This window comes from Giraffa tippelskirchi, chromosome 10, assembly GCF_054371585.1.
Source record: "Giraffa tippelskirchi isolate mGirTip1 chromosome 10, T2T-mGirTip1v1.2.pri, whole genome shotgun sequence".
NCBI lineage: Eukaryota > Metazoa > Chordata > Mammalia > Artiodactyla > Giraffidae > Giraffa > Giraffa tippelskirchi.
This window is the reverse complement of record NC_137284.1, coordinates 96055023-96078568: the sequence shown is the minus strand read 5'-3', so window position 1 is coordinate 96078568 and position 23546 is coordinate 96055023. Positions and strand designations below refer to the sequence as shown.

The 23546-nt window shown below is 40.1% G+C and overlaps 1 protein-coding gene across 1 annotated transcript in view; it reads left to right on the top strand.

Moving 5' to 3' along the window:
• The first annotated feature begins 560 nt into the window (after positions 1 to 560).
• The window catches only part of LOC145524197 (uncharacterized), a 38748-nt gene continuing 15762 nt past the window's right edge, over positions 561 to 23546 (top strand). The window contains exons 1-3 of the mRNA XM_081536017.1: positions 561 to 798; positions 3008 to 3518; positions 18633 to 18688. Coding sequence (XP_081392143.1) covers positions 792 to 798; positions 3008 to 3518; positions 18633 to 18688 — 574 coding nt within the window. The 5' untranslated portion in view covers positions 561 to 791. The remainder of the gene's footprint in view (positions 799 to 3007; positions 3519 to 18632; positions 18689 to 23546) is intronic.

Sequence of the window (23546 nt, the reverse complement as noted above, 5' to 3'; positions counted from 1 at the left end):
TTCAGAGCTGGAAACAAAAGAAGAGCAACCAGATACAAGAAGGAAGAAATCTAGTGTAGTCTTCTTGGTTCTGAAGAATGTGATCTGGTGTCTTTAGCTCAAATACCTGGCCCTCCTCTTAGCTATCTGAAACTATTTCTACATTGGGAAAGCATAGAAGGCAAGATGGAAAAACTGCAAATCACCGAAAGTTTTGTGCAGCTGATTTCCCTGCTGGGGCCCTGAGGGCAGTGCTGGGTAGTTTCCAACTTCTCAGCAACTTCCTGCCTCTCTCACCCTGGGCAGCCCTGGCCTGGGAGGTGCAGAGAATGGAGGGCAGTGGGGGTGGGGAGACAGCCTGAGGGGCAGCAGGAGGGCACTGGTGTGGTTGGTGGGGTTTCACCCTCTCAGGTTTCAATTTTGTTCACATGCTCTGTCAAGTGTGGTTGATTCCTGGAAAAAGGTCACAGTCAAACTGGCCTTGACTGGCTGGGTCTCTGCAAAGTGTAGCTGGGGTGTCACAAAAAAATAAGAACAGTTAAACCACAACCAACTTTGCTCACTTTCAAAGGGTCACAGCTAATGGAATAAAAGGTCCTTCTACACACTCTTGCGATTGTTATCACACATACTCTGGGCTGGGGGTTCAGGTTCCCCACTTTTATAGACAGACTTCATCCAATAAGCTCCTCTGTGAGTTGGGAACCTTATGCTCAGGATGGCCAAATGCTGCACCTCAAGACCCTGAAGGAAAGGGCAGACAGGACTCCTTGGAACACAGGACTCCTTCCACCAACCACCTGTGCTCTTCCATGATCCGTGAGGCTGATATGTCTTGGTTTTATTTTCTCAGTGTAGACTGGGTGACATGAGACCTGATCCCCGAACCCAGTAACATGGAAAGACTGCAGATGCGGGCATCAGGGATGTGCTCTCTCCCTCATGAGAAACGAGATACAGAAGGCTCTGGGGTCACCGAGCTGTGCAATTGAGTATCATATATACTGAGTCACTCAAGCCCCCTAAAGGGACAAAATGACTTCAGAGTCAATCTCAGCAAGGCTTTCCAGATGGTAAATCAGATGACAGTCTGATAGGTGAATAGCAGAGGGCTGCTCAGCAACATGAGCATGAAGAGCAGGTGGCCCCCCTCCCCACCCAGCAGGTCCAGAGCAGGGGTCCAGGCCCTGCACTCCATCCATCCAGCTCCAGGGGGAAGCAGGGCTCTACGACTGAGGTCAAGGCTTCAGCTCTCACAGTCTGAACTTGCAGCACAGTCAAGTCACATCCTTCCTTCCTCTTGTCTTTTCTCTGAGAGCCAACATCTGGGGTCCCTGCCCTCCCAGGACGACTGGCCACGTCCTACTAGTCCAGCCTGAGCGTAGGGGGAGAGCTCCTTCCTAGGTTAAAGTCACACACCGATGTCCGGCTCAGGCCCCATTGTGGCCATGGTGTAGACGCGAGTCCACTCCTGGGACAGGACGTTCTCACTGTGATGACACCATTGAAGTCTTGAAGTTTTAGTCCACACCCCGACCCCGGAGCTCCCCCTTTCTCCACGTGAGGTGCTCCTTCTGGTGAGGCCCCAGGCTCCCAGGGAGCTCCAGCTGCACTTCTGTTCTTAAATGACATAATGAATAATGACAGGAAACTGATAGACATGCTGCTTCCCATGAAGCACTGAGTTGAATATTTCTTTTTAACAAAAACATTTCACAATAGAATTGAGTTCATTTTGATTCAAGCTAACTAAACACAAGAGGAAATAATTTCATAGAAAGGGTATAAAGAAGGGTATTCAGAATATTTTAGATCATACTTCTAAAAGAAAGTTTCTAGCTCTGGTGACCTTCTATATGTATTCACAATCCCTCAGGTTCCCCTTTTGTAATTCCAACACTTTAGGCCAAATACATAATGCAAACAGGAAAAATAGAACTAATCATTTGATATGTTGGATTTAATTGTGTTTTAAAATTGTACAAATAGCGCATGTGAATGAGTTAAAAAACACAAGGGAAATGTAGGGAGTTAAGAAAGAAATACAAAAGAAATTTGAAACATGAGACAAAAAAATTTCATTCTGCAAATCAAAATAAAAAGATATTTTACATACTAAAAAAGTGTTATTCCAATATATTAAGAAGTCTCTTTGATTAGGAACACAGCACAAGACTTTCTGCAACTATTCATTGACAGATATGATCCAGTCTTACTGAATATAGGGTGGACCACGACATTATCTTACCAGCCACAGACAGGCGACATAAATGGATGTGGGTATGGTACCATGTCTGTGAGGAATTACAATAAATAAATTCTTTATTAGCCATTCAGTAATGTCAGCAGTGGATGTCACCATTTCAACCTTCAATAGGGAGACCCCATCTCCAGTTCCTTTTTCTTTCTGGTGACTTTCAATGAAGGTTTTTCACACTTAGAAGAAGAGAGAACACAATGTTTGAGATGCAGTGTACAAGGCAAAATGCTACACTTGAAAAAGCATGGGTAGGGCAACACGAGAACTTAAAGCCTTTTAGAAAAGGATCTACTATTCACAGGGCCACGATTTTGTCTTATGTCTGTAGGAAAAGGGCCCAAAGCACAGTGGATATCACTGATGCAGGACCTTCAATACCAGGACTCCAGCTCCCTCTGCCAGCCTATCTGACTCTATGCCAACTGCCCACCTTCTATGAATCAGTGCACTACATTTTCCTGCTTTAAAATGTTATTTCATTATTTTTTATTCAGATATAATTGGTAAATAACATTTTATTAGTTTAAGTTATATCACATAATCACTCTATATTTGTATACATTTTGAAATGGTCACCACAATAAGTCTACATAAGTTAACATCCTTCACTATACATAGTTACAGATTTTTTTTTCTTATCAGATGAAGTTTTAAGATCTATTCTTTCCCTTCTATGGTTAAATCATTATGCAGAAATACAGCTTTTACAGTTGACTGATGATTTGCTCATATTTGTGAGGTTGAAATGTTTCCTTTGATGATTTGAAGGGACTGAACAATGTGCCCCAAACCGGAGGCAGGTGGAGCCCGACTGCTGTGACTGGACCACACCTGTCATCTCAGAAGCTCCAACACACTCCAGAGACGACCGTTCTGTGCGGACCAGACTGGATGCTGGTACAGACGGGGTGCCTGCATCCCGGCTCTGCCCCTGCCAGCTATGGGACCCTGGACCAGTCACTCACCCTCAGTCTCTCTGCCTCTGTGTAAGTAGAGACAAGGACAGTACCACCTCCTGGGGCTGCTGCCCTTGCTGCCCTCAGAAGTTAGGGTTTGTAATTAAGTCATGCCCGACATGGAGACATTCTAGCTACAGTAAACAAAACGAACTAAGGCATCCTTATTCAGAAATGTGCGACTCTGAGATAGTTTTCATCCTTCACCAATGTATACCTATAAGAAAATGTTTTAAAAATCCACATTATAAAAATGTGGCTATACAATTGCAACCATATTCTTTAAATTTTGATTTGAAACTACTCGGGGTGGTACACACAATGTAGTGTGAATAGCACTGCAAAGTCTTTGAAAATTCTACTATCTGGACCTGCCCGTTGAGAGCATTCCACAACTGGGTCAATTCCCGGCTAACAAAAAGTCATCACACTCCATAGTATTAGACACTGGCTAAAGTCCACAACATGATATTCTAAATGTGCAGGATATAATCCCAAACTCCTTAACTTATAGAACCAGGAACATCACAACATGGTAATATAGAATAGTCAGTTACCAGAGGCCAATGCTGAGATATCGCAGATGTTGGAATAACAGAAAATTTAAAGTAGTTAGGATGATCATGAGAGAAAATGGAAAGAGAGGAAGAGAGAGAGAAATCAAATCAGTAAGAAATGTAAATAGAGAAATAGTAAAGGAAAGACAGGTGGTAGAGATAGGCAAGAAGAGAGACAGAAAGTGACAGAAGTAAAGATAAGAAAGGAAATTGTAAAACGGAAGAGAGATAAAGTGAAAGAGAGAAAGGGAAGAAAGTCAGAGGTAGAAAGAAAGAGTGTACAAGGGTGGGGTAGCAATAGGAAATAGAGAAGATCTGTGCACAGAGACTGACAGACAGAGAGAGGTAGAGAAACAGAATGGAAGAGAAAGAACCGGTCAAGACACAGAGTTGTAAAGCAGTTGGGAGAGCTGTCTAAACCCATGACATAAACCAGGGGCCACATAATGGTATTATATGCATGTGTGTGTGTGTGTGTGTGTGTGTGTGTATACCACAGGTACTTGACTCTTCTGTTGATGGGCACTTAGGTTTTTTTCCGTGCCTTGGCTGTTATAAACAGTGAAGATGGGGGGCAGCTATCTCCTAGTGTTTTCGTTTTCTACGGATAAACACTCAGAAGTCGAATTGCTGGATCATGTGGTAGTTTCATTTTAACTGTTTGAGGAAAATTCCATACCATTTTTCATAGTGACTACACCAATTTGCATCCCCACCAACAGTGCACAAGGGTTCTATTTTCTGGACGTCTTCAACACGTTATTTCTAGCCTTGTCAATAATAGCCATTCTGACATGGGTGAGGTGATATTGCATTGTAGTTTTGATTTGCATTTCCCTGAATTTCAAAAACAATATATGTTTTTAGTTTGTCTGCTCCAACTATTGTGAAGCTCCTTATTTTTTCATGAAATCTGGACACTCTATATGAGGCAGCCTTTTACTTGGGGATGAACATGAATCCTCTCTCCAATTGATTCACACACAAACACACACACGAACACACATCCATTTAATTTTAAGGACAGTCAAATGTAGACCAACATAATCGATTTTAATTTCTTATAATAAAGCAGGTTCAGTTCTTATTGGATTCACTGGTTGTTGCCTCAGAGTTTGCTTACAGGTGTAAAAGGAAAGGTAGTTCCGGGAAGGAATATAAGGATGTCACCGGACAAGACCGTGGCAGCAGCGTAAACACTGAAATGCTGAACTGCAGGGAACTTAGCCTCATTCAGGACTGCTCACTCCACCAGGCAACAGGCATGGCTCTCCTCCCCACAGCTCACATTTGATCCATCTGCTTGCAGTTCTGAGTCTCAGTGCTCAGGCCTCTTCTCTCCTGTGGGGGAGATGGCAGCTCCCAGCCTGCCACAGGGGGGCCCTCGAGAAAGGGGTTGGTGCAGAGAGGAGGGGCTCCTCCACCCCTCTGGGATCAGCCTGGTGGTCTTTAAGAGAGATCCTCCCTGACTTCTCTGCCTGTCACATCTGCACGGAATCCCAGTCTAGCTCATTGCACAGGCAGGAAGCGGGGACCAGCGCTGCTTCTGGTTTGTCCTGGCTCCCGGTAAGTGTGTTGCCTGGATGCTCCTGGAATTTTTCTGTATTTTGTGGCAATTTGAGGGGAGGGGGCTAGCGGGGGAAGAGGGTTGTACTAAGAAATTAGTACTTCCTCTTCCTCATTAATTTTTGCTGCTTTTCCCATTGCAGTCATGCAGGTATCTTCCAACTTGATGTTAATCACTAGTAAGACTGGGGAGACTGCTTCGTTCCCTTGTGATCTTACACAAGGGGCCACCTATATCCACTTGTACAAACACGAGAAGAGGATGGCCCCCCGACGCCTTTTTTATTACGACAGCTACAATTCAAAGCCTGTGCTTGAATCAGGAATCGATGGAACAAAATACCATGTCTATAAGAGCACAGGGAGGAGCTATATATTTACAATCCAAATTCTGCAAGAAAGTGATTCCGGCATATACTACTGTGCTATCTGGGATAAGCACGTTGGTTCAGATTTCCTTTACACTGCACTGGAAATTTTGCTTGAGGCTGGAAATCACAGCCCTGATATCAGCAGCTGCTTCACTTCCTCCCCCAATTTCTTTTTACCCTGAACAAAGAAAAACACTGAACTCAATGCCCATGAATCAAACTTTATATTCCATGGTCACCTTCTCCCTCCCCACAATAGCCATCAGTTCAGTTCAGTAGCTCAGTCATGTCCGACTCTTTGCGACCCCATGAACCGCAGCACGCCAGGCCTCTCTGTCCATCACCAACTCCCGGAGTCTATCCAAACCCATGTTCATCGAGTCGGTGATACCATCCAACCATCTCATCCTCTATCGTCCCCTTCTCCTCCCGCCCCCAATCCTACCCAGCATCAGGGTCTTTTACAATGAGTCAACCCTTCGCATGAGGTGGCCAAAGTATTGGAGTTTCAGCTTCAACATCAGACCTTCCAATGAACACCCAGGATTGATCTCTTTTAGGATGGATTGATTGGATCTCCTTGCAGTCCAAGGGATTCTCAAGACTCTTCTCCAACACCACAGTTCAAAAGCATCAATTCTTCGGCGCTCAGCTTTCTTCACCGTCCAACTCTCACATCCATACATGACCACTGGAAAAACCATAGCCTTGACTAGACGGACTTTTGTTGGCAAAGTAATGTCTCTGCTTTTAAATATGCTATCTAGGTTGGCCATAACCTTCCTTCCAAGGAGTAAGCGTCTTTGAATTTCATGGCTGCAGTCACCATCAGAAGTGATTCTGGAGCCCGAAAAAGTAAAGTCTGACACTGTTTCCACTGTTTCCCCATCTATTTCCCACGGAGTGATGGGACCGGATGGCATGATCTTACTTTTCTGAACGTTGAGCTTTAAGCCAACTTTTTCACTATCCTCCTTCACCTTCAACAAGAGGCTCTTTAGTTCTTCTTCACTTTCTGCCATAAGGGTGGTGTCATCTGCATATCTGAGGTTATTGATATTTCTCCTGGCAATCTTGATTCCAGCTTGTGCTTCTTCCAGCCCAGCGTTTCTCATGATGTACTCTGCATAGAAGTTAAATAAGCAGGGTGACAATATACAGCCTTGACGTACTCCTTTTCCTATTGGGAACCAGTCTGTTGTCCCATGTCCAGTTCTAACTATTGCTTCCTGACCTGCATACAGGTTTCTCAAGAGAAAGGTCAGATGGTCTGGTATTCCCATCTCTTTCAGAATTTTCCACAGTTTCTTGTGATCCACACAGTCAAAGGCTTTGGCATAGTCAATAAAGCAGAAATAGACGTCTTTCTGGAACTCTCTTGCTTTTTCGATGATCTAGCGGATATTGGCAATTTGATCTCTGGTTCCTCTGCCTTTTCTAAAACCAGCTTGAACATCTGGAAGTTCATGGTTCATGTATTGCTGAAGCCTGGCTTGGAGAATTTTGAGCATTACTCACAATAGCCATAGTTTTTCCTAAAAACAGTCCTCCATCTCCAGTCTGTCGGCAAGCAGTCTGGCAGGCAGCATATTCTCAGCTCTCCCAGAAGCTGGTAGAGTTCATATTATTTTCTCTTTAAGACAGACAGAGAACCTAGGATTATCTGTTAGGGGAGATATTTAGGAGAGGAAAATGGAAAAGCTAGATATTAGTGAACCATTCACCTGATGATTATCCAGAGAAAATGACTGGGAATGGAGCATCTTTATTATCCAGGAGTATGAAGAATGAGAAATGATGAAATGAAAACTCGGATTTCTTGAACCTCAAGCTGGTATCCAATTTATCTTTTGGACAAATTGATATTTCTATTACATAATCATCTATGGCATGGTTGACCTAGTGAAAGTATAGGGGGAAAAGTGATTGTTTTAGGTGGTGGTGGTTGGTGGTTTAGTCGCTAAGTCGTGTCCAACTCTTGAGACCCCTTGGAGTGTAGCTTGCCAGGCTCCTCTGTCCATGGCAAGAATTCTCCAGGTAAGAATATTGGAGTCGGTTGTCATTTCCTTTTCCAGGGGAACTTCCAGACGGAAGAATTGAACCCAGGTCTCCTGAATCATTGCAGGTAGATTCTTTACCAACTGAGCTACGAGGGAAGCCCCATTTTTGTATTCTGCTTATCAGTTCAGTTCAGTTCAGTCGCTCAGTCGTGTCCGACTCTCTGCGACCCCATGAATTGCAGCACACCAGGCCTCTCTGTCCATCACTAACTCCCGGAGTCTATCCAAACCCATGTTCATCGAGTCGGTAATGCCATCCAACCATCTCATCCTCTGTCGTCCCCTTCTCCTCCCGCCCCCAATCCTACCCAGCATTAGGGTCTTTTCCAATGAGTCAACCCTTCGCATGAGGTGGCCAAAGTATTGGAGCCTCAGCTTCAACATCAGACCTTCCAATGAACACCCAGGATTGATCTCTTTTAGGATGGATTGATTGGATCTCCTTGCAGTCCAAGAAACTTTCAAGAGTCTTCTCCAACACCACAGTTCAAAAGCATCAGTTCTGCGGCGCTCAGCTTTCTTCACCGTCCAACTCTCACATCCATACATGACCACTGGAAAAACCATAGTCTTGACTAGATGGACTTTTGTTGGCAAAGGAATGTCTCTGCTTTTAAACATGCTATCTAGGTTGGCCATAACCTTCCTCCCAAGTAGTAACCTTCCTTCCAAGTCCCCTTTTCATTATAGGGGACTGGAATGCAAAAGTAGGAAGTCAAGAAACACCTGGCGTAACAGGCAGGTTTGGCCTTGGAGTACAGAATGAAGCAGGGCAAAGGCTAATAGAGTTTTGCCACGAGAACGCACTGGTAATAGCAAACACCCTATTCCAACAACACAAGAGAAGACTCTACACATGGACATCACCAGATGGTCAACACCGAAATCAGATTGATTATATTCTTTGCAGCCAAAGATGGAGAAGCTCTATAAAGTCAGCAAAAACAAGACCGGGAGCAGACTGTGGCTCAGATCATGAACTGCTTATTGCCAAATTCAGACTTAAATTGAAGAAAGTAGGGAAAACCACTAGATCATTCAGGTATGACCTAGATCAAATCCCTTATGAGTATACAGTGGAAGTGACAAATAGATTTAAGGGACTAGACCTGATAGACAGAATGCCTGATGAACTATGGACAGAGGTTCATGACATTGTACAGGAGACAGGGATCAAAAAAATCCCCATGGAAAAGAAATGCAAAAAAGCAAAATGGCTGTCTGAGGAGGCCTTACAGATAGCTGGGAAGAGAAGAGAAGCGAAAAGCAAAGGAGAAAAGGAAAGATATTCTCATCTGAATGCAGAGTTCCAAAGAATAGCAAGGAGAGATAAGAAAGCCTTCCTTAGCGATCAGTGCAAACAAATAAAGGAAAACAACAGATTGGGAAAGACTAGAGACCTCTTCAAGAAAATTAGATATACCAAAGGAACATTTCACGCAAAGATAGGCTCGATAAAGGACAGAAATGGTATGGACCTAACAGAAGCAGAAGATATTAAGAAGAGGTGGCAAGAATACACAGAAGAACTGTACAAAAAAAGATCTTCACGACACAGATAATCACGATGGTGTGATCACTCACCTAGAGCCAGACATCTTGGAATGTGAAGTCAAGTGGGCCTTAGAAAGCATCACTACGAACAAAGCTAGTGGAGGTGATGGAATTCCAGTTGAGCTATTTCAAATCCTCAAAGGTGATGCTGTGAAAGTGCTGCACTCGATATGCCAGCAAATTTGGAAAACTCAGCAGTGGCCACAGGACTGGAAGAGGTCAGTCTTCGTTCCAATCCCAAAGAAAGGCAATGCCAAAGAATGCTCAAACTACCGCACAATTGCACTCATCTCACATGCTAGTAAAGTAATGCTCAAAATTCTCCAAGCCAGGCTTCAGCAATATGTGAACCGTGAACTTCCAGATGTTCAAGCTGGTTTTAGAAAAGGCAGAGGAACCAGAGATCAAATTGCCAATATCCGCTGGATCATCGAAAAAGCAAGAGAGTTCCAGGAAAACATCTATTTCTGCTTTATTGACTATGCCAAAGCCTTTGACTGTGTGGATCACAAGAAACTGTGGAAAATTCTGAAAGAGATGGGAATACCAGACCATCTGACCTGTCTCTTGAGAAACCTGTATGCAGGTCAGGAAGCAATAGTTAGAACTGGACATGGGACAACAGACTGGTTCCAAATAGGAAAAGGAGTACGTCAAGGCTGTATATTGTCACCCTGCTTATTTAACTTCTATGCAGAGTACATCATGAGAAACGCTGGGCTGGAAGAAGCACAAGCTGGAATCAAGATTGCCGGGAGAAATATCAATAACCTCAGATATGCGGATGACACCACCCTTATGGCAGAAAGTGAGGAAGAACTAAAGAGCCTCTTGATGAAGGTGAAGGAGGATAGTGAAAAAGTTGGCTTAAAGCTCAACGTTCAGAAAACTAAGATCATGGCATCTGGTCCCATCACTCCATGGGAAATAGATGGGGAAACAGTGGAAACAGTGTCAGACTTTACTTTTTCGGGCTCCAGAATCACTGCTGATAGTGACTGCAGCCATGAAATTAAAAGACGCTTACTACTTGGAAGGTAGGTTATGGCCAACCTAGAAATTCTGCTTATATCCTCTGTTAAAATTCAGCCCACAGCCAGAACTGTCTTAAACAAGTAAAGCCAAAGCTTCTTTCTACCCCTACTCCTTACCATTAACAAGGCCAAGAGCCAAACTAGAATAAGACTTATCAGATCATAATTTTCTCAATAATTAAAATTAAAGAACACTTTAGGTGAACAATCAATGAATGGTCTATATTTCGATTGAAAATTCATATAGCCAAGGATTGTGGCTGCCTTATTGGGCTAGATTTAACGAAGCAAAATTAATATTGAAATACAGAAATGCCAGCTCACGTGTATAATGTCTCTTGTGTATTGGTTCCTCCAAATGTGTACCAGTATCTGAGCTTCTAGAACAGTGTCTCTCTCTCTTTTTTTTTTTTGGTCCAGAGTTCAAGCAAACATCCAGTTCTCTTTACAGGGATGTAAATAAATCTTATAACGCTACAAAACTACACATCATCTGAGAGGTTTACAATGGTCCCCAGTATGTAGGAGGGTATTAAATAAAACAGGTGTTGAGAATTAAAAGCGAATTAAAAGCACAGAGAGAGTTCCGTTTAATAACAGCTCTCTCCTCAAGCCCACCCAGGCCCTTGGCCTATGACATTCTCACCCGAGAAGAGATTCTGTGTCAATTGGGACAAAAAAAAAAAAAAAAAAAAGAGTAATATAGACAACATTCTAAGATAGGGTTACTAACTATAAAATTACCTGAAGAGTCTGAGTTGTTTAGTCGCCAGGTCATGTCTGACACTTTGCGACCCCGTGGACTGTAGCCCATCAGGCTCCTCTGTGCATGGAGTTCTCCAGGCAAGAACACTGGAGTGAGTTGCCATTTCCTTCTCCAAGGAACAGTGTTTCTCAAACTCTGATCCATGCACCACCTGCATCAGAATCACCTGAGTTGGAAGAAAAGTGCATGTTCTGGGTGGCACTCAACACAGTGAATCAGAATCATGGAATGAAGGCTGAAAATGTGCATTTTTTGATAGGCTCCTAATGGTTCTTCTTCAAGTTGATTTGGAAGTCTTGCTGCGCTAGCACAGGAATGCTTGCTAGAACAGTGTTTATGGTCTTGTCCCCAACTCTGAAGCCCCATCTGTCTTGTTGCATCCTGGGTGCTACTGCTCTCCAAGTCATCACATTTTTCCATCAGAATCTCGCAATCAAAAAAAAAAACCAGACTCACACCACAAGTCAAAGCTTTAGATCCTTCTTAGTTCTATGCCTGCAGACAGCAAGGAATTGGATAGTAAATACACTGCCTTTAGCTTGCTCTACTGTATCAGCAACCACATACTTTAACTATTTGCAGCTTTAGGAAAGCCTGAAGCATAAATATAATTTTCATTTATACTTTTCCGCTGGTGTTAAGACTTTGTTCTGCACATTTGATTTCTTCATCCACTTTAATTTGAATTTTTGTGTATGGGCATAAGGTAGCAATCTTAATGTGGAGATCCAATTTCTCCCCCAATTACTGACTAATGCATTATTATATCACTGTTTTTCTTTGCGCTTTGTGATAACTACTTTTCGATGTACTGACAGAACCCTTATGATCTCTCCCTCAGTTTCCATTCTCTGTCTCTGCTTACACAGGTCAATTTTTCTAAGGACACAGCTAGAGGTAGAGACACTGTGTATGTACAAGAAACAAAAACACATGTAGGATAAGCAGTATGCTATACACAACCTGTGTGTGATTGAAGAAATCAGAGGAAATCAAAAATACTTGAAGACAATGAAAACAGGAAAACACCATAAAAAAAAAATCTGTGGTATAGAGCAAAAGCTGTTCTAAGAGAGAAGTTTATAGTGATACAAGCCTACCTCAAGAGACAAGAAAAACCTCAAACAAACAGCCTAATGTTACACCTAAAAGAACTAGAAAAAAGAACAAATAAAGCCAAAGGTAAATGAAAGAGAATAAAAATCAGAGAAAAGTAAAATAGAGACTAAAAGCATCATAGAAAAGATCAATACACTAAGATATGGTTATTTTAAAAGACAAACAAATTGGTAAAACTTTCGCCAAACTCACAGGAAAAAAAAGAGAGAGAAAGAACTCAAAGATACAAAATTAGACATGAAATTAGAAGAAGTTAACAGTTATACCACCAAAATACAAACGGCAATAACTCATTGCTACAAATAATTACTCAATAAATGGCAAGCAAATAGACTGCCTAGAAGAAATGGATACATTCCTAAAAATTTTGTAAAAAGTACAAGTTCTCCAGTAAGAATATAAAAACAGGTGGAAAAAATCTCTTCAGCAAGTGGTGCTGGGAAAGTTGGGCAGCTGCACATAAATCAATGAAGTTAGGGCACACTCTCACACCATATACAAAAATAAACTCATAATGGCTTAAGTATTTAAACATAAAACATGACACCATAACGTTCCTAGAAGAGAGCATAGGCAAAACATTCTCTGACATAACTTATACCAATGCTTTCTTAGGTCAGTCTCCGAACGTAATAGAAATAAAACCAAAAATAAACAAATGGGACCTAGTCAAACTTACAAGCTTTTTCATATCAAAATAAACCATAAAAAAAATAAAAGACAACCAATAGAATTGGAGAAACTATTTGCAAATGATGTGACCGACAATGGCTTAATTTCCAAAATATGTGAACAGATCATACAACAATAACAAAAAACAAACAACACAGAGGCAAAGTGAGTGGAACACCTTAATAGACATTTTCCCAAAGAAGACATACAGATGGCCAGTAGGCACCTGAAAAGATGCCCAGCATCACTAATTATTAGAGAAATGCAAATCAAATCTACGACAAGGTGAAACTTCATATCAGTCAGAATGACTATCATTAAAATGTCTACAAATAACAAATACTGGAAAGAGTGTGAGGAAAAGGGCATCTTAGTACACTGTAAGTGGGAATGTTAATAGGTGCAACCACTATGGAAAACAGTACGCAGGTTTCTAAGAAAATAAAAAATAGAATTACCATATGACCTAGCAACCCCACTCCAGGGCATCAGTTCAGTTCATTTCAGTCACTCAGTCGTGTCCAACTCTTCGGGACCCCAAGAATTGCAGCACGCCAGGCCTGCCTGTCCATCACCAACTCCCGGAGTCTACCCAAACCCACATCCATCGAGTCAGGGATACCATCCAACCATCTCATCCTCTGTCGTCTCCTTCTCCTCCTGCCCCCAGTCCTACCCATCATTAAGGTCTTTTCCAATGAGTCAACTCTTCGCATGAGGTGGCCAAAGTATTGGAGTTTCAGCTTCAACATCAGTCCTTCCAATGAACACCAAGGACTGATCTCCTTTAGCATGGATTGATTGGATCTCCTTGCAGTCCAAGGGATTCTCAAGACTCTTCTCCAACACCACAGTTCAAAAGCATCAATTCTTCGGCGCTCAGCTTTCTTCACTGTCCAACTCTCACATCCATACATGACCACGTGAAAAACCATAGCCTTGACCAGATGGACTTTTGTTGGCAAAGTAATGTCTCTGCTTTAAATATGCTATCTAGGTTGGCCATAACCTTCCTTCCAAGGAGTAAGCGTCTTTGAATTTCATGGCTGCAGTCACCATCAGCAGTGATTTTGGAGCCCAACAAAATAAAGTCTGACACTGTTTCCACTGTTTCCCCATCTATCTGCCATGAAGTGATAGGATCATATGCCATGATCTTAGTTTTCTGAATGATGAGCTTTAAGCCAACTTTTTCGCTCTCCTCTTTCACTTTCATCAAGAGGCTCTTTAGTTCTTCTTCACTTTTTGCCATAAGGGTGGTGTCATCTGCATATCTGAGGTTATTGATATTTCTCCCGGCAATCCTGATTCCAGCTTGTGCTTCTTCCAGCCCCGCGTTTCTCATGATGTACTCTGCATAGAAGTTAAATAAGCAGGGTGACAATATACAGCCTTGACGTACTCCTTTTCCTATTTGGAACCAGTCTGTTGTTCCATGTCCAGTTCTGACTGTTGCTTCCTGACCTGCATACAGGTTTCTCAAGAGACAGGTCAGATGGTCTGGTATTCCCATCTGTTTCAGAATTTTCCACAGTTTCTTGTGATCCACACAGTCAAAGGCTTTGGCATAGTCAATAAAGCAGAAATAGATGTCTTTCTGGAACTCTCTTGCTTTTTCGATGATCCAGCGGATATTGGCAATTTGATCTCTGGTTCCTCTGTCTTTTCTAAAACCAACTTGAACATCTGGAAGTTCACGGTTCATGTATTGCTGAAGCCTGACTTGGAGAATTTTGAGCATTACTTTACTAGTGTGTGAGATGAGGGCAACTGTGCAGTAGTTTGAGCATTCTTTGGCATTGCCTTTCTTTGGGATTGGAACAAAAACTGACCTTTTCCAGTCCTGTGGCCACTGCTGAGTTTTCCAAATTTGCTGGCATATCGAGTGCATCACTTTCACAGCATCATCTTTCAGGATTTGAAATAGCTCAAGTGGAATTCAAACGCCTCCACTAGCTTTGTTTGTAGTGATGCTTTCTAAGGCCCACTTGACTTCACATTCCAGGATGTCTGGCTCTAGGTGAGTGATCACACCATCGTGATCATTTGGGTCATGGAGATCTTTTTTGTACAATTCTTCTGTGTATTCTTGCCACCTCTTCTTAATATCTTTTGCTTCTGTTAGGTCCATACCTTTTCTGTCCTTTTTCGAGCCCATCTTTGCAGGAAATGTTCCTTTGGTATCTCTAATTTTCTTGAAGAGATCTCTAGTCTTTCCCATTCTGTTGTTTTCCTGTATTTCTTTGCATTGATCACTGAGGAAGGCTTTCTTATCTCTCCTTGCTGTTCTTTGGAACTCTGCATTCAGATGGGATTATCTTTCCCTTTCTCCTTTGCTTTTCACTACTCTTCTCTTCCCAGCTATTTGTAAGGCCTCCTCAGACAGCCATTTTGCCTTTTTGCATTTCTTTTCCATGGGGATTGTCTTGATCCCTGTCTCCTGTACAATGTCACGAACCTCTGTCCATAGTTCATCAGGCACTCTGTCTATCAGATCTAGTCCCTTAAATCTATTTGTCACTTCTACTGTATACTCATAAGGGATTTGATCTAGGTCATACCTGAATGGACTAGTGGTTTTCCCTACTTTCTTCAATTTAAGTCTGAATTTGGCAATAAGCAGTTCATGATCTGAGCCACAGTCTGCTCCCGGTCTTGTTTTTGCTGACATATACCAGGAGAAAACAGTCATTCGAATAGGTATATGGACCCCTATGTTCATAGCAGCACTATTCACAACAACCAGAACGTGGAAACAGGCTAAACATCCATTGACAGATGAATGGATAAGGAAGATGGGGTACATATCTATAATGGAATACTACTTAGCCATAAAAAGAACAAACCACTGCTATTTGCAGCAACATGGATAGAACTAGAGATTATCATATTGAGTGAAGTAAGTCAGAAAAAAAAGACAAATACCATGATATTAGTTATATATGAAATCTAAAATATGACACAAATAAATCTATCTGTGAAGCAGAAACAGACTCATAGACATATAGATCAGACTTGTGGTTGCCAACAAGGAGGAAGAGGAGAAGAGGGATGGACTAGGAATTTGGAGTTGGCAGATGTAAACTATTACATTTAGAATGGATAAACAACAAGATCCTACTGTATTGCACAGGGAACTACATCTAATATCCTGGGATGAATCATAATGGAAAACATGTTGAAAAAAAAAGAACATATATTGTGTAAAACGGAGTCACTTTGCTATACAGCAGAGATTGGTACAAATTGTGAATCAACTACACTTCAATTTTTAAAAAACAGAAAAAATTCTCCAAATTTCTCCTTCTTAAAAATTAAACATTAAGTAAAGGTGTCTCCTGTCCTCTTGACATTCCAAGCTTTTCTGCCCAAGGACTCAGTTAGTCTCCTACTCATAGCTCAGTCGGTAAAGAATCTGCCTGCAATGCAGGAGACTCGGGTTTGATTCCTGGGTCAGGAAGATCCCCTGGAGAAGGAAATGGTAACCCACTCCAGTATTCTTGCCGGGACAATCCCATGGACAGAGGAACCTCGTGTGCTACAACAGTCCATGGGGGCACAAGAGTCGGACCCGACTGAGTGACTTTTATTCATTGTTCTTTATAACTCACACTTTTAGATGCCTTTTAATACAAACCTAACTTTTATGGTACTTGATAGAGAGCTATTTTTTCTTCCAACCTATAATTAATAGTTCATAACTAATTTTAAGACAATTATCATTTCCCAACAATTAAAAATTCCTTAATTATATTTTTATATTAACATATGGTTGGAGGATTTGTGTTTTATTTGTGCCTCAGTAGACTTATGCCATTATTGTGTTATGTCAGTAACTTTGCAACAACGGTTAAGAGCTGCTATGCCAAATTAGTTATTAAAAATAATATTTTTAATAAAAATTTATTAATTATTTTATATTTACTTTTTATATCAATTTAAATTAAATATAACTAGCTCACCCCCAATCTTTACAACATGGAACAAAAAAATAAAATGTTACCTTAAGTCTCATTGGAATTAGTCTATTTATACACATGATTTTAAGAAGAGTTTCCATTTATGACATTGAGCTTTTCCTTCATGAATATGATATGTCTCTCCATTTATTCAGGTTTAATTCTATGCCCGTTAGTAAAACCTTATACTCTTTCTTCTTACTGTTCTTATATTTAATAAAACTTAATAATTGCATAACTCTTCAGTTACTCTTTTGCATTTTATCACTTAAATCTTTCATGCATTTTGAAAAACAGACAGTTCCTAAAGCTCCTGATAATTCTTCTCATGGTTTTGGAATAAGGAAAGTCAGAGGACAAGTTTTCAGAAAGGAACTGAAGGGACATCATTCATGACTACAATACATGCAAAGGGTATATGACAGCCCAGAGTACTAACAACTTAGAATTCTCAGTTTTTTTGGTGGACATTCTGTGGATCATGAGATCTTATTTCCCCAACCAGAGATTGAGCCCAGTAAAAGCAGTAAAAGTGCAGAGTCCTAACCACTGTACAGCCAGGAATTTTCCATGAACTCTCAATTAAAAAAAAAACAAAACTCTACCTAAATATAACTGGCATCTGAATCTCTCATCCCCTCCCATTGTGTTGACTTCCTCTTATTTTCATCCTCGGGGCAGAGGAACTGATTGTTCACGGGACTTAGACCATTAACAAATGTATCTGGAGTAGACATGGGGAGAGTAAGAGCCTGTCCTGTCTGGTCCTGGCAGATGGACAGCACAGCTGTGTTCAGAGGAATACTCAGCTGCTTCTGGCAATTTCTTTCCCCCTGCCCCAAGATGAGTGGCTTGAAATTACAGAATAGCCATGAAGAGAACTTCTTTTGACTATCAAAGAAATGGATATAGTTTTCAAGTTTTAGTTTAAAGAAAGTATTATTTCAAAGGAGAGAGAATTCTGCAAATTTCTTCCTTTATCCTAGGAAAAATAATGTTAAATAAGTCATCATGGGACTTATTTTCTCATTTCCCTTTACCTTGGTAAAGAACTGTGTTGCTCAATGAATAGAGAGCTTTGTTGACACTTCTCAAGTACACATGTGATGGCTAATGAGGTATTTGCATTTTCGGTTACTGAAGGTTTTCCTCTATTCAGCAATACATTCCCAAATCACTAAATAGCCCTGGTGTTTGTGAAAAGAGAACGGCCTTTCAACTGATGCAAACTCGGAGCAATTTCAACAGAACTGAACACCTGGAAATTAAAAAAGTCTTGATTCTTTGAATACCGATCCTGGAAATTTAGAAAACAGGTGGTTAACCAGTTGGTGTCAGTGATGTGTTCTTTGCCTGTTTTTATACTTTTCATCTTTCATCAACGTTTTCAGTGATTACTACTTCTTGGAAAGCAGATATTTGGGTCCATTTACCTGAGGAATGTGGCTTCCCTAGTGAATCCCTGAGTCGGGAAGATTTCCTGGAGAAGGAAATGGCAACCCACTCCAGTATTCTTCCCTGGGAAATCCCATGGACAGAAGAGCCTGGCGGGCTACAGTCCAAGGGTTTGCAAAGGAGTTGGACACATCCTAGCGACTAAATAGTAACAACAGATCTGAGGAAAACTTATAAAACATTGGATGCTGTGAAACCTATATGCAAGGACTTCCAAAAGAATTCAGAAGATCAAACTCCCAGTATGAAGTTTTTTGACTTCTAGTCACTTTATAAAGATGGCAGAAGGCTGGATTATTGTAGGAGCTTTTACCATCGTGACAGCTCAGGCTGGAAGAAGATATTTGGAGAAGGAGCTAACATCATAGTAACTCCTCCTGGTAAGTATCGTTTTCTATTCTTACTCTAGTCATAAAAATCTGATAGATGCTTTGTAGAAACAACTGGGGTCTCACTGATCTGACTGCCACATTCTTGGTCTCAGCATCTAAACAGTAGTTTTACAGCTCTTGGTCACTGTATATGGAACCTAAACCCCTGTAAACGGTTTATTCTTGTCTCCGCTTGAGAGCGGTTGAAAGTCGTGTTCTAGAAAACATATACAAAATAGACTCACACTAGATAGTAAAGTATTCTGAAGGACAGTCTTATTGCTTCATTTATCTTTCTATATCCTAAAATATTCTAAAATATATTCTAAAATAAATAGCATATTATATCATCACATTGGTATAAGTTATTAGTTTGAGTTCCTTTTCTTGTAGGCAGTCTATTAAGTGACAAACACTTTTCTTACTATCTCTTCCCTATATTTTGAGATAAAATACTGTGCTCCTGAATCTCCTGCAAAACCAATATTACTGATTTTCATTTCATCCCTAAGAGCCGTGGAAGAAAATTCTTACAGTAAATGATTACACAACATTGATAAATCTCACTTATTACTTTAGCTTCTTAGAGGGAGGCTGAGATTATTTGAAATTTAAACTATCTCATCTCTCGTGAAATTGTCTGGACATGGACCAGTTTGTGAGCTCAATGAGCCATTTCAGCTCCAAAGTTCATGCAAGTGTCTTCATGGCTGGGCATTCTCCTTTGCTGTTTCATTCTCTCAGCAAATATTTATTGAGGACAGTTTCTGTGCTGGGAGCTGCAGACAGAAGGGTGATCAAGACACAGAACGAGTCTCAACACCAAACAGCTTCTATGCTAGTGGAAAAGCATTCTAGATTCTGGCTTAATGGAGACCTCTCTTCTATGGTCCATGGCTGCCGAAGTAGGACGTCTTGGATTGTTGAGCTTGGTGTAATAGTTATTGCTTATAAAAAGCATACCTTTTGTTTGGTGGAAGATTTTGATGAAATGGCCTCAAACCATGCCATTAAGGAGAATTTTAATATTAGTTAATATTTACTGAAGGATAGACACCATGATATGTAGTTTCAATGCCTTACACTATCCTCACCAGTAATCCTTTCATTTCCATTTTACAGATAAAGAAACTGAGGTTTAGAGAAGTTTAGTTACTTGCCTAAAGTCACATGACTAGCTACTCTGGCAGTTTGGGATCCAGTAGAGACTTGTCAAAGTAAGAGGACTGGATCATTATGTGATATTTGAAACATTAAGTCATGTTTTTATATCCTGAATATTTACCCTTCTGCAGCCTGACCTGGATTCTGTAACTAACTATTAGTAATAGCTCATACATTGTATTGCTACTCACATTTGAAAACAATGTTCTTGCTTTTAATCATAACACTGAAATGATGTCTCTTTCCCTGAGAAAGATCATGTAAGTCACATGAATGTGCATGTATTAAACATTCATAATATGTGTCAGTTCTATCTCAATCCAAAAGAAGTGAATTAAAAACAAGAAATAAGAAAGCAAGAAAAAATGCAGTGGAATAGATACCCTATATTAACTGACTAAAATAAGCACACCAAATTTTCAAATATGTTTTCCCACAACAAAATTAGAAAAAAGAACTTCAGTGTGGGAGTCTTTAGTAGGAAAATGAAGTAAAAAGTAGACATTGCCTTCAATATCCAGTTTATAAAATGGAAGAAATGGTCTTCAAACAAATACGTTTATACTCCGAATGCATCAATGCAATGGGCACCAAAATGTAATGTCAGTCATGAATGGTGACCCTCAGAAGATAAGATGGGGCAGGCAATGAAGTGATCCAACTTAACAATGGAGGATTTGAGTACCAGGCATCCTGCCATTTTTGTGGTCATTTGTCTTAAGGCCCATACCTGGAGCTGCAAGCTGAACTTTGGGCATGAACTGGATAGATTTTTTGAAGCTGCAATTTCTGGTAAAATCTTGAGATGCCCATAGATTGTGCTGTTGTTGCGGAAAAACCCATTTCTTGTGGACAACAGAAGAGAAATGCTATATACTGGCTGCATACATTAGGCTTTAGCCAATGTTCCCTTTGATTTTGTTCACCCTGGAAATGAGCAAACATGACAAAACGAATGCCTATTAACTGGGTGTGTGAAAAGCTGTGATACAGGCTTGGAGAATCCCAGACATCAAAACACAGAGGAATGCAAACAAGTCATTAGTTGCTATGGATCTACTTGTAAACCCCAGATACTGAATTCCTATCAGATAGGCAAGATTTACTCCCATGATATTAAAATGTCATGTTGGACCACACAATTATCACAAATAAAAATGCTAATAAAAATGTCAATGATAATATAGTAATATTTACAATCTCTTACCTCTATATAATTTTTATTCAAATGACTCTTCAGATCTTGTTTCATTTTAAGCTCACTGAAACACTAACAAGGATGTTCACTTGACCTAACAGTAGCACCGTCATTTTCAAATAAATAAGGTACCAAAGGCGTTAGTTTACTTGATTTGCTCAACCCCAGAGCTTGTTAGAAGCAAAATGAACCAGGACCAGAATCCTAGTGTCTTGAATTCCAAGTCATCATATTTCTACTAAAATTTGAAGAAATCAGAGAAGCTAATTAGTCTAAAGTTTTTGGTATGACTTGAATCACTGTGGAATAATTACATAAAAAACTTCAACATCGGAGCAAACGTCATTGTCACAGGTAGGTATCAGAAGAATATAATTTTTTTTCAAGGTAATAGAGGGAAGGTAAGAAGCAACTAAATAGGAATGATATTTACCAAAAATGGGAATGTGGATGGGAATTAGATGTAGAGTTTCAGGAGAGATTTTACAAAAAATCCACATAGTAAAGGATAGCATAGACAACACTGTACAAATACTGTAATAGAATTTGGCTTCGTGTCCGTGTGGACTTCTATAAAGGGCTCGTGTATAATGTACATAATCATCATGAAAGTATTTTGCCCAAGGTTGAAGTTTGTCATTACAGATAGTTTCATGAGTTAACATGTCTCCTTTTCTGATGCTGAAGGGGTGTTTCCAAAGAAAGTGGGCTTTGGAGTCAGGCTGACCTAGAACTTTCGATCCACCACTAACTACATATGTGAACATGGAAGTTATTCTCTGGACTCAGTCTCCTAATCTGTAATATAGTATAACAGTATTATCCAGCAGGGGTGGTATGAAGTAAAAAGTGGACATTGCCTTCAATATCCAGTTTATAAAATGGAAGAAATGGTCTTCAAACAAATACGTTTATACTCCGAATGCATCAATGCAATGGGCACCAAAATGTAATGTCATGTAAGAGATTAAATGACATACTGTGATGAAATATTTAGCATGTTGTTTAATGCATCAGTATTCTTGTCTGATCAGCAGGGGGACAGAGGAGCCAAACGGGCTACAGTCCATGGAGTCGCAAAGAGTTGGACACGACTGAGCACCATACGTTTTGTTGGCTAACACGTCATAGGTGTTGGATAGGTGTTTACGCTATTCAAATGTAAAGGGAAAATTGCATCCAAGAGGGAGAGTGTTGGTAGCCAAACTATTGATGAATTGAAATTCTTCAAAGGATGCAGCTGTACTATTAACTCCTCAAATGGAAAGTTATCTTATGGTTCCCTCACACACATAAAATTGAATTGGAAGGTATCTGTCTCTCTTTAGCAGACTTTGCTTTACATGGCAGGAAAAAATGAGATTAAAATATGTTTACTTCTATATGTCCTGTAGTTCTATGTGCTTTAAATATTAATCCTTTAATTTAATTGATGTCATTTCTAACAACATTTATTGACTCTAAAATATATAACCAGTAAGCTTGAGCTTCATGCTCATACTTATCAGAAAAAATGTTTTAATTTATAAAGAAAATGATCAAGAAGTGAAGTCAATTAAAGATAGATAGAAATCTCATGAATCAAAAATTCTTATTTAAGTATGAAAGAGCTCCAATTATTTAGTTTATAAAAGAAAAATGAGAGAGCAAAAAGAGGGAAGACATAAGTCACTATCAACAAAGTATATGGCTGGAGAAATACACAGTGTCTTGCTTTTATAATCTATAAAATACTACTTGTACTAAAAGCAAGATGTATAAAATTAAAATAGCACATTACAACCCCACTTTATTTACAGCATGAGTGAAAAATCGACAGTGTCTGCTTACTGATTTAGTAGAAAAAAACAGGAACTTTGCTGCACAGACAGACGTTCTCAAGAATTTTCTTTTCTTCTCGGATCAGAAGTCCAATTTCTCTCTTCTTAAGATATTTCCCCATGAAGGATTTTCCGGGTGCTCCAACGGTTAAGACTCCGCCTTCCAATGCAGGTGGCACAGGTTTGATCCCTTGTCGGGATATATATTTCAAGCAGCTGGTGATAAAAAAGAAAATAGTGGCAGTAAAGCAGTTCAGCAGCCTTAGGAGGCAAATTCAAATTATAGGGGAAACACCGAGAGCCAGAATATTGTGTATTATTACTCAAGCTAAAACTTCAGATGAAATTCCAAAATAAAATGCGCTTTTGGTGAACATTTTCTGAATTTAGAAAAATTCTAAGTACATTACTTGATAAGTTTAGTATAAGAGCCTTTCTGAAAATACATTTTTTTACATGAAAGTATAGTTAGTTCACAATGTTGGGTTAGTTTCAGGTGCACAGCATAGTGATTCAGTTTTGCATGTGTGTGTATTGTTTTTCAGGTTCTTTTCCATTAAAGTAGTACAAGATATTTAATATACTTCTCTATTCTACATAGTATGTTCTTATGGTTTCTCTATTTTATATACAGTAGTGTGTATCTGCTAATCCCAAATTAGGAGTTTGGGATTAATAATACATT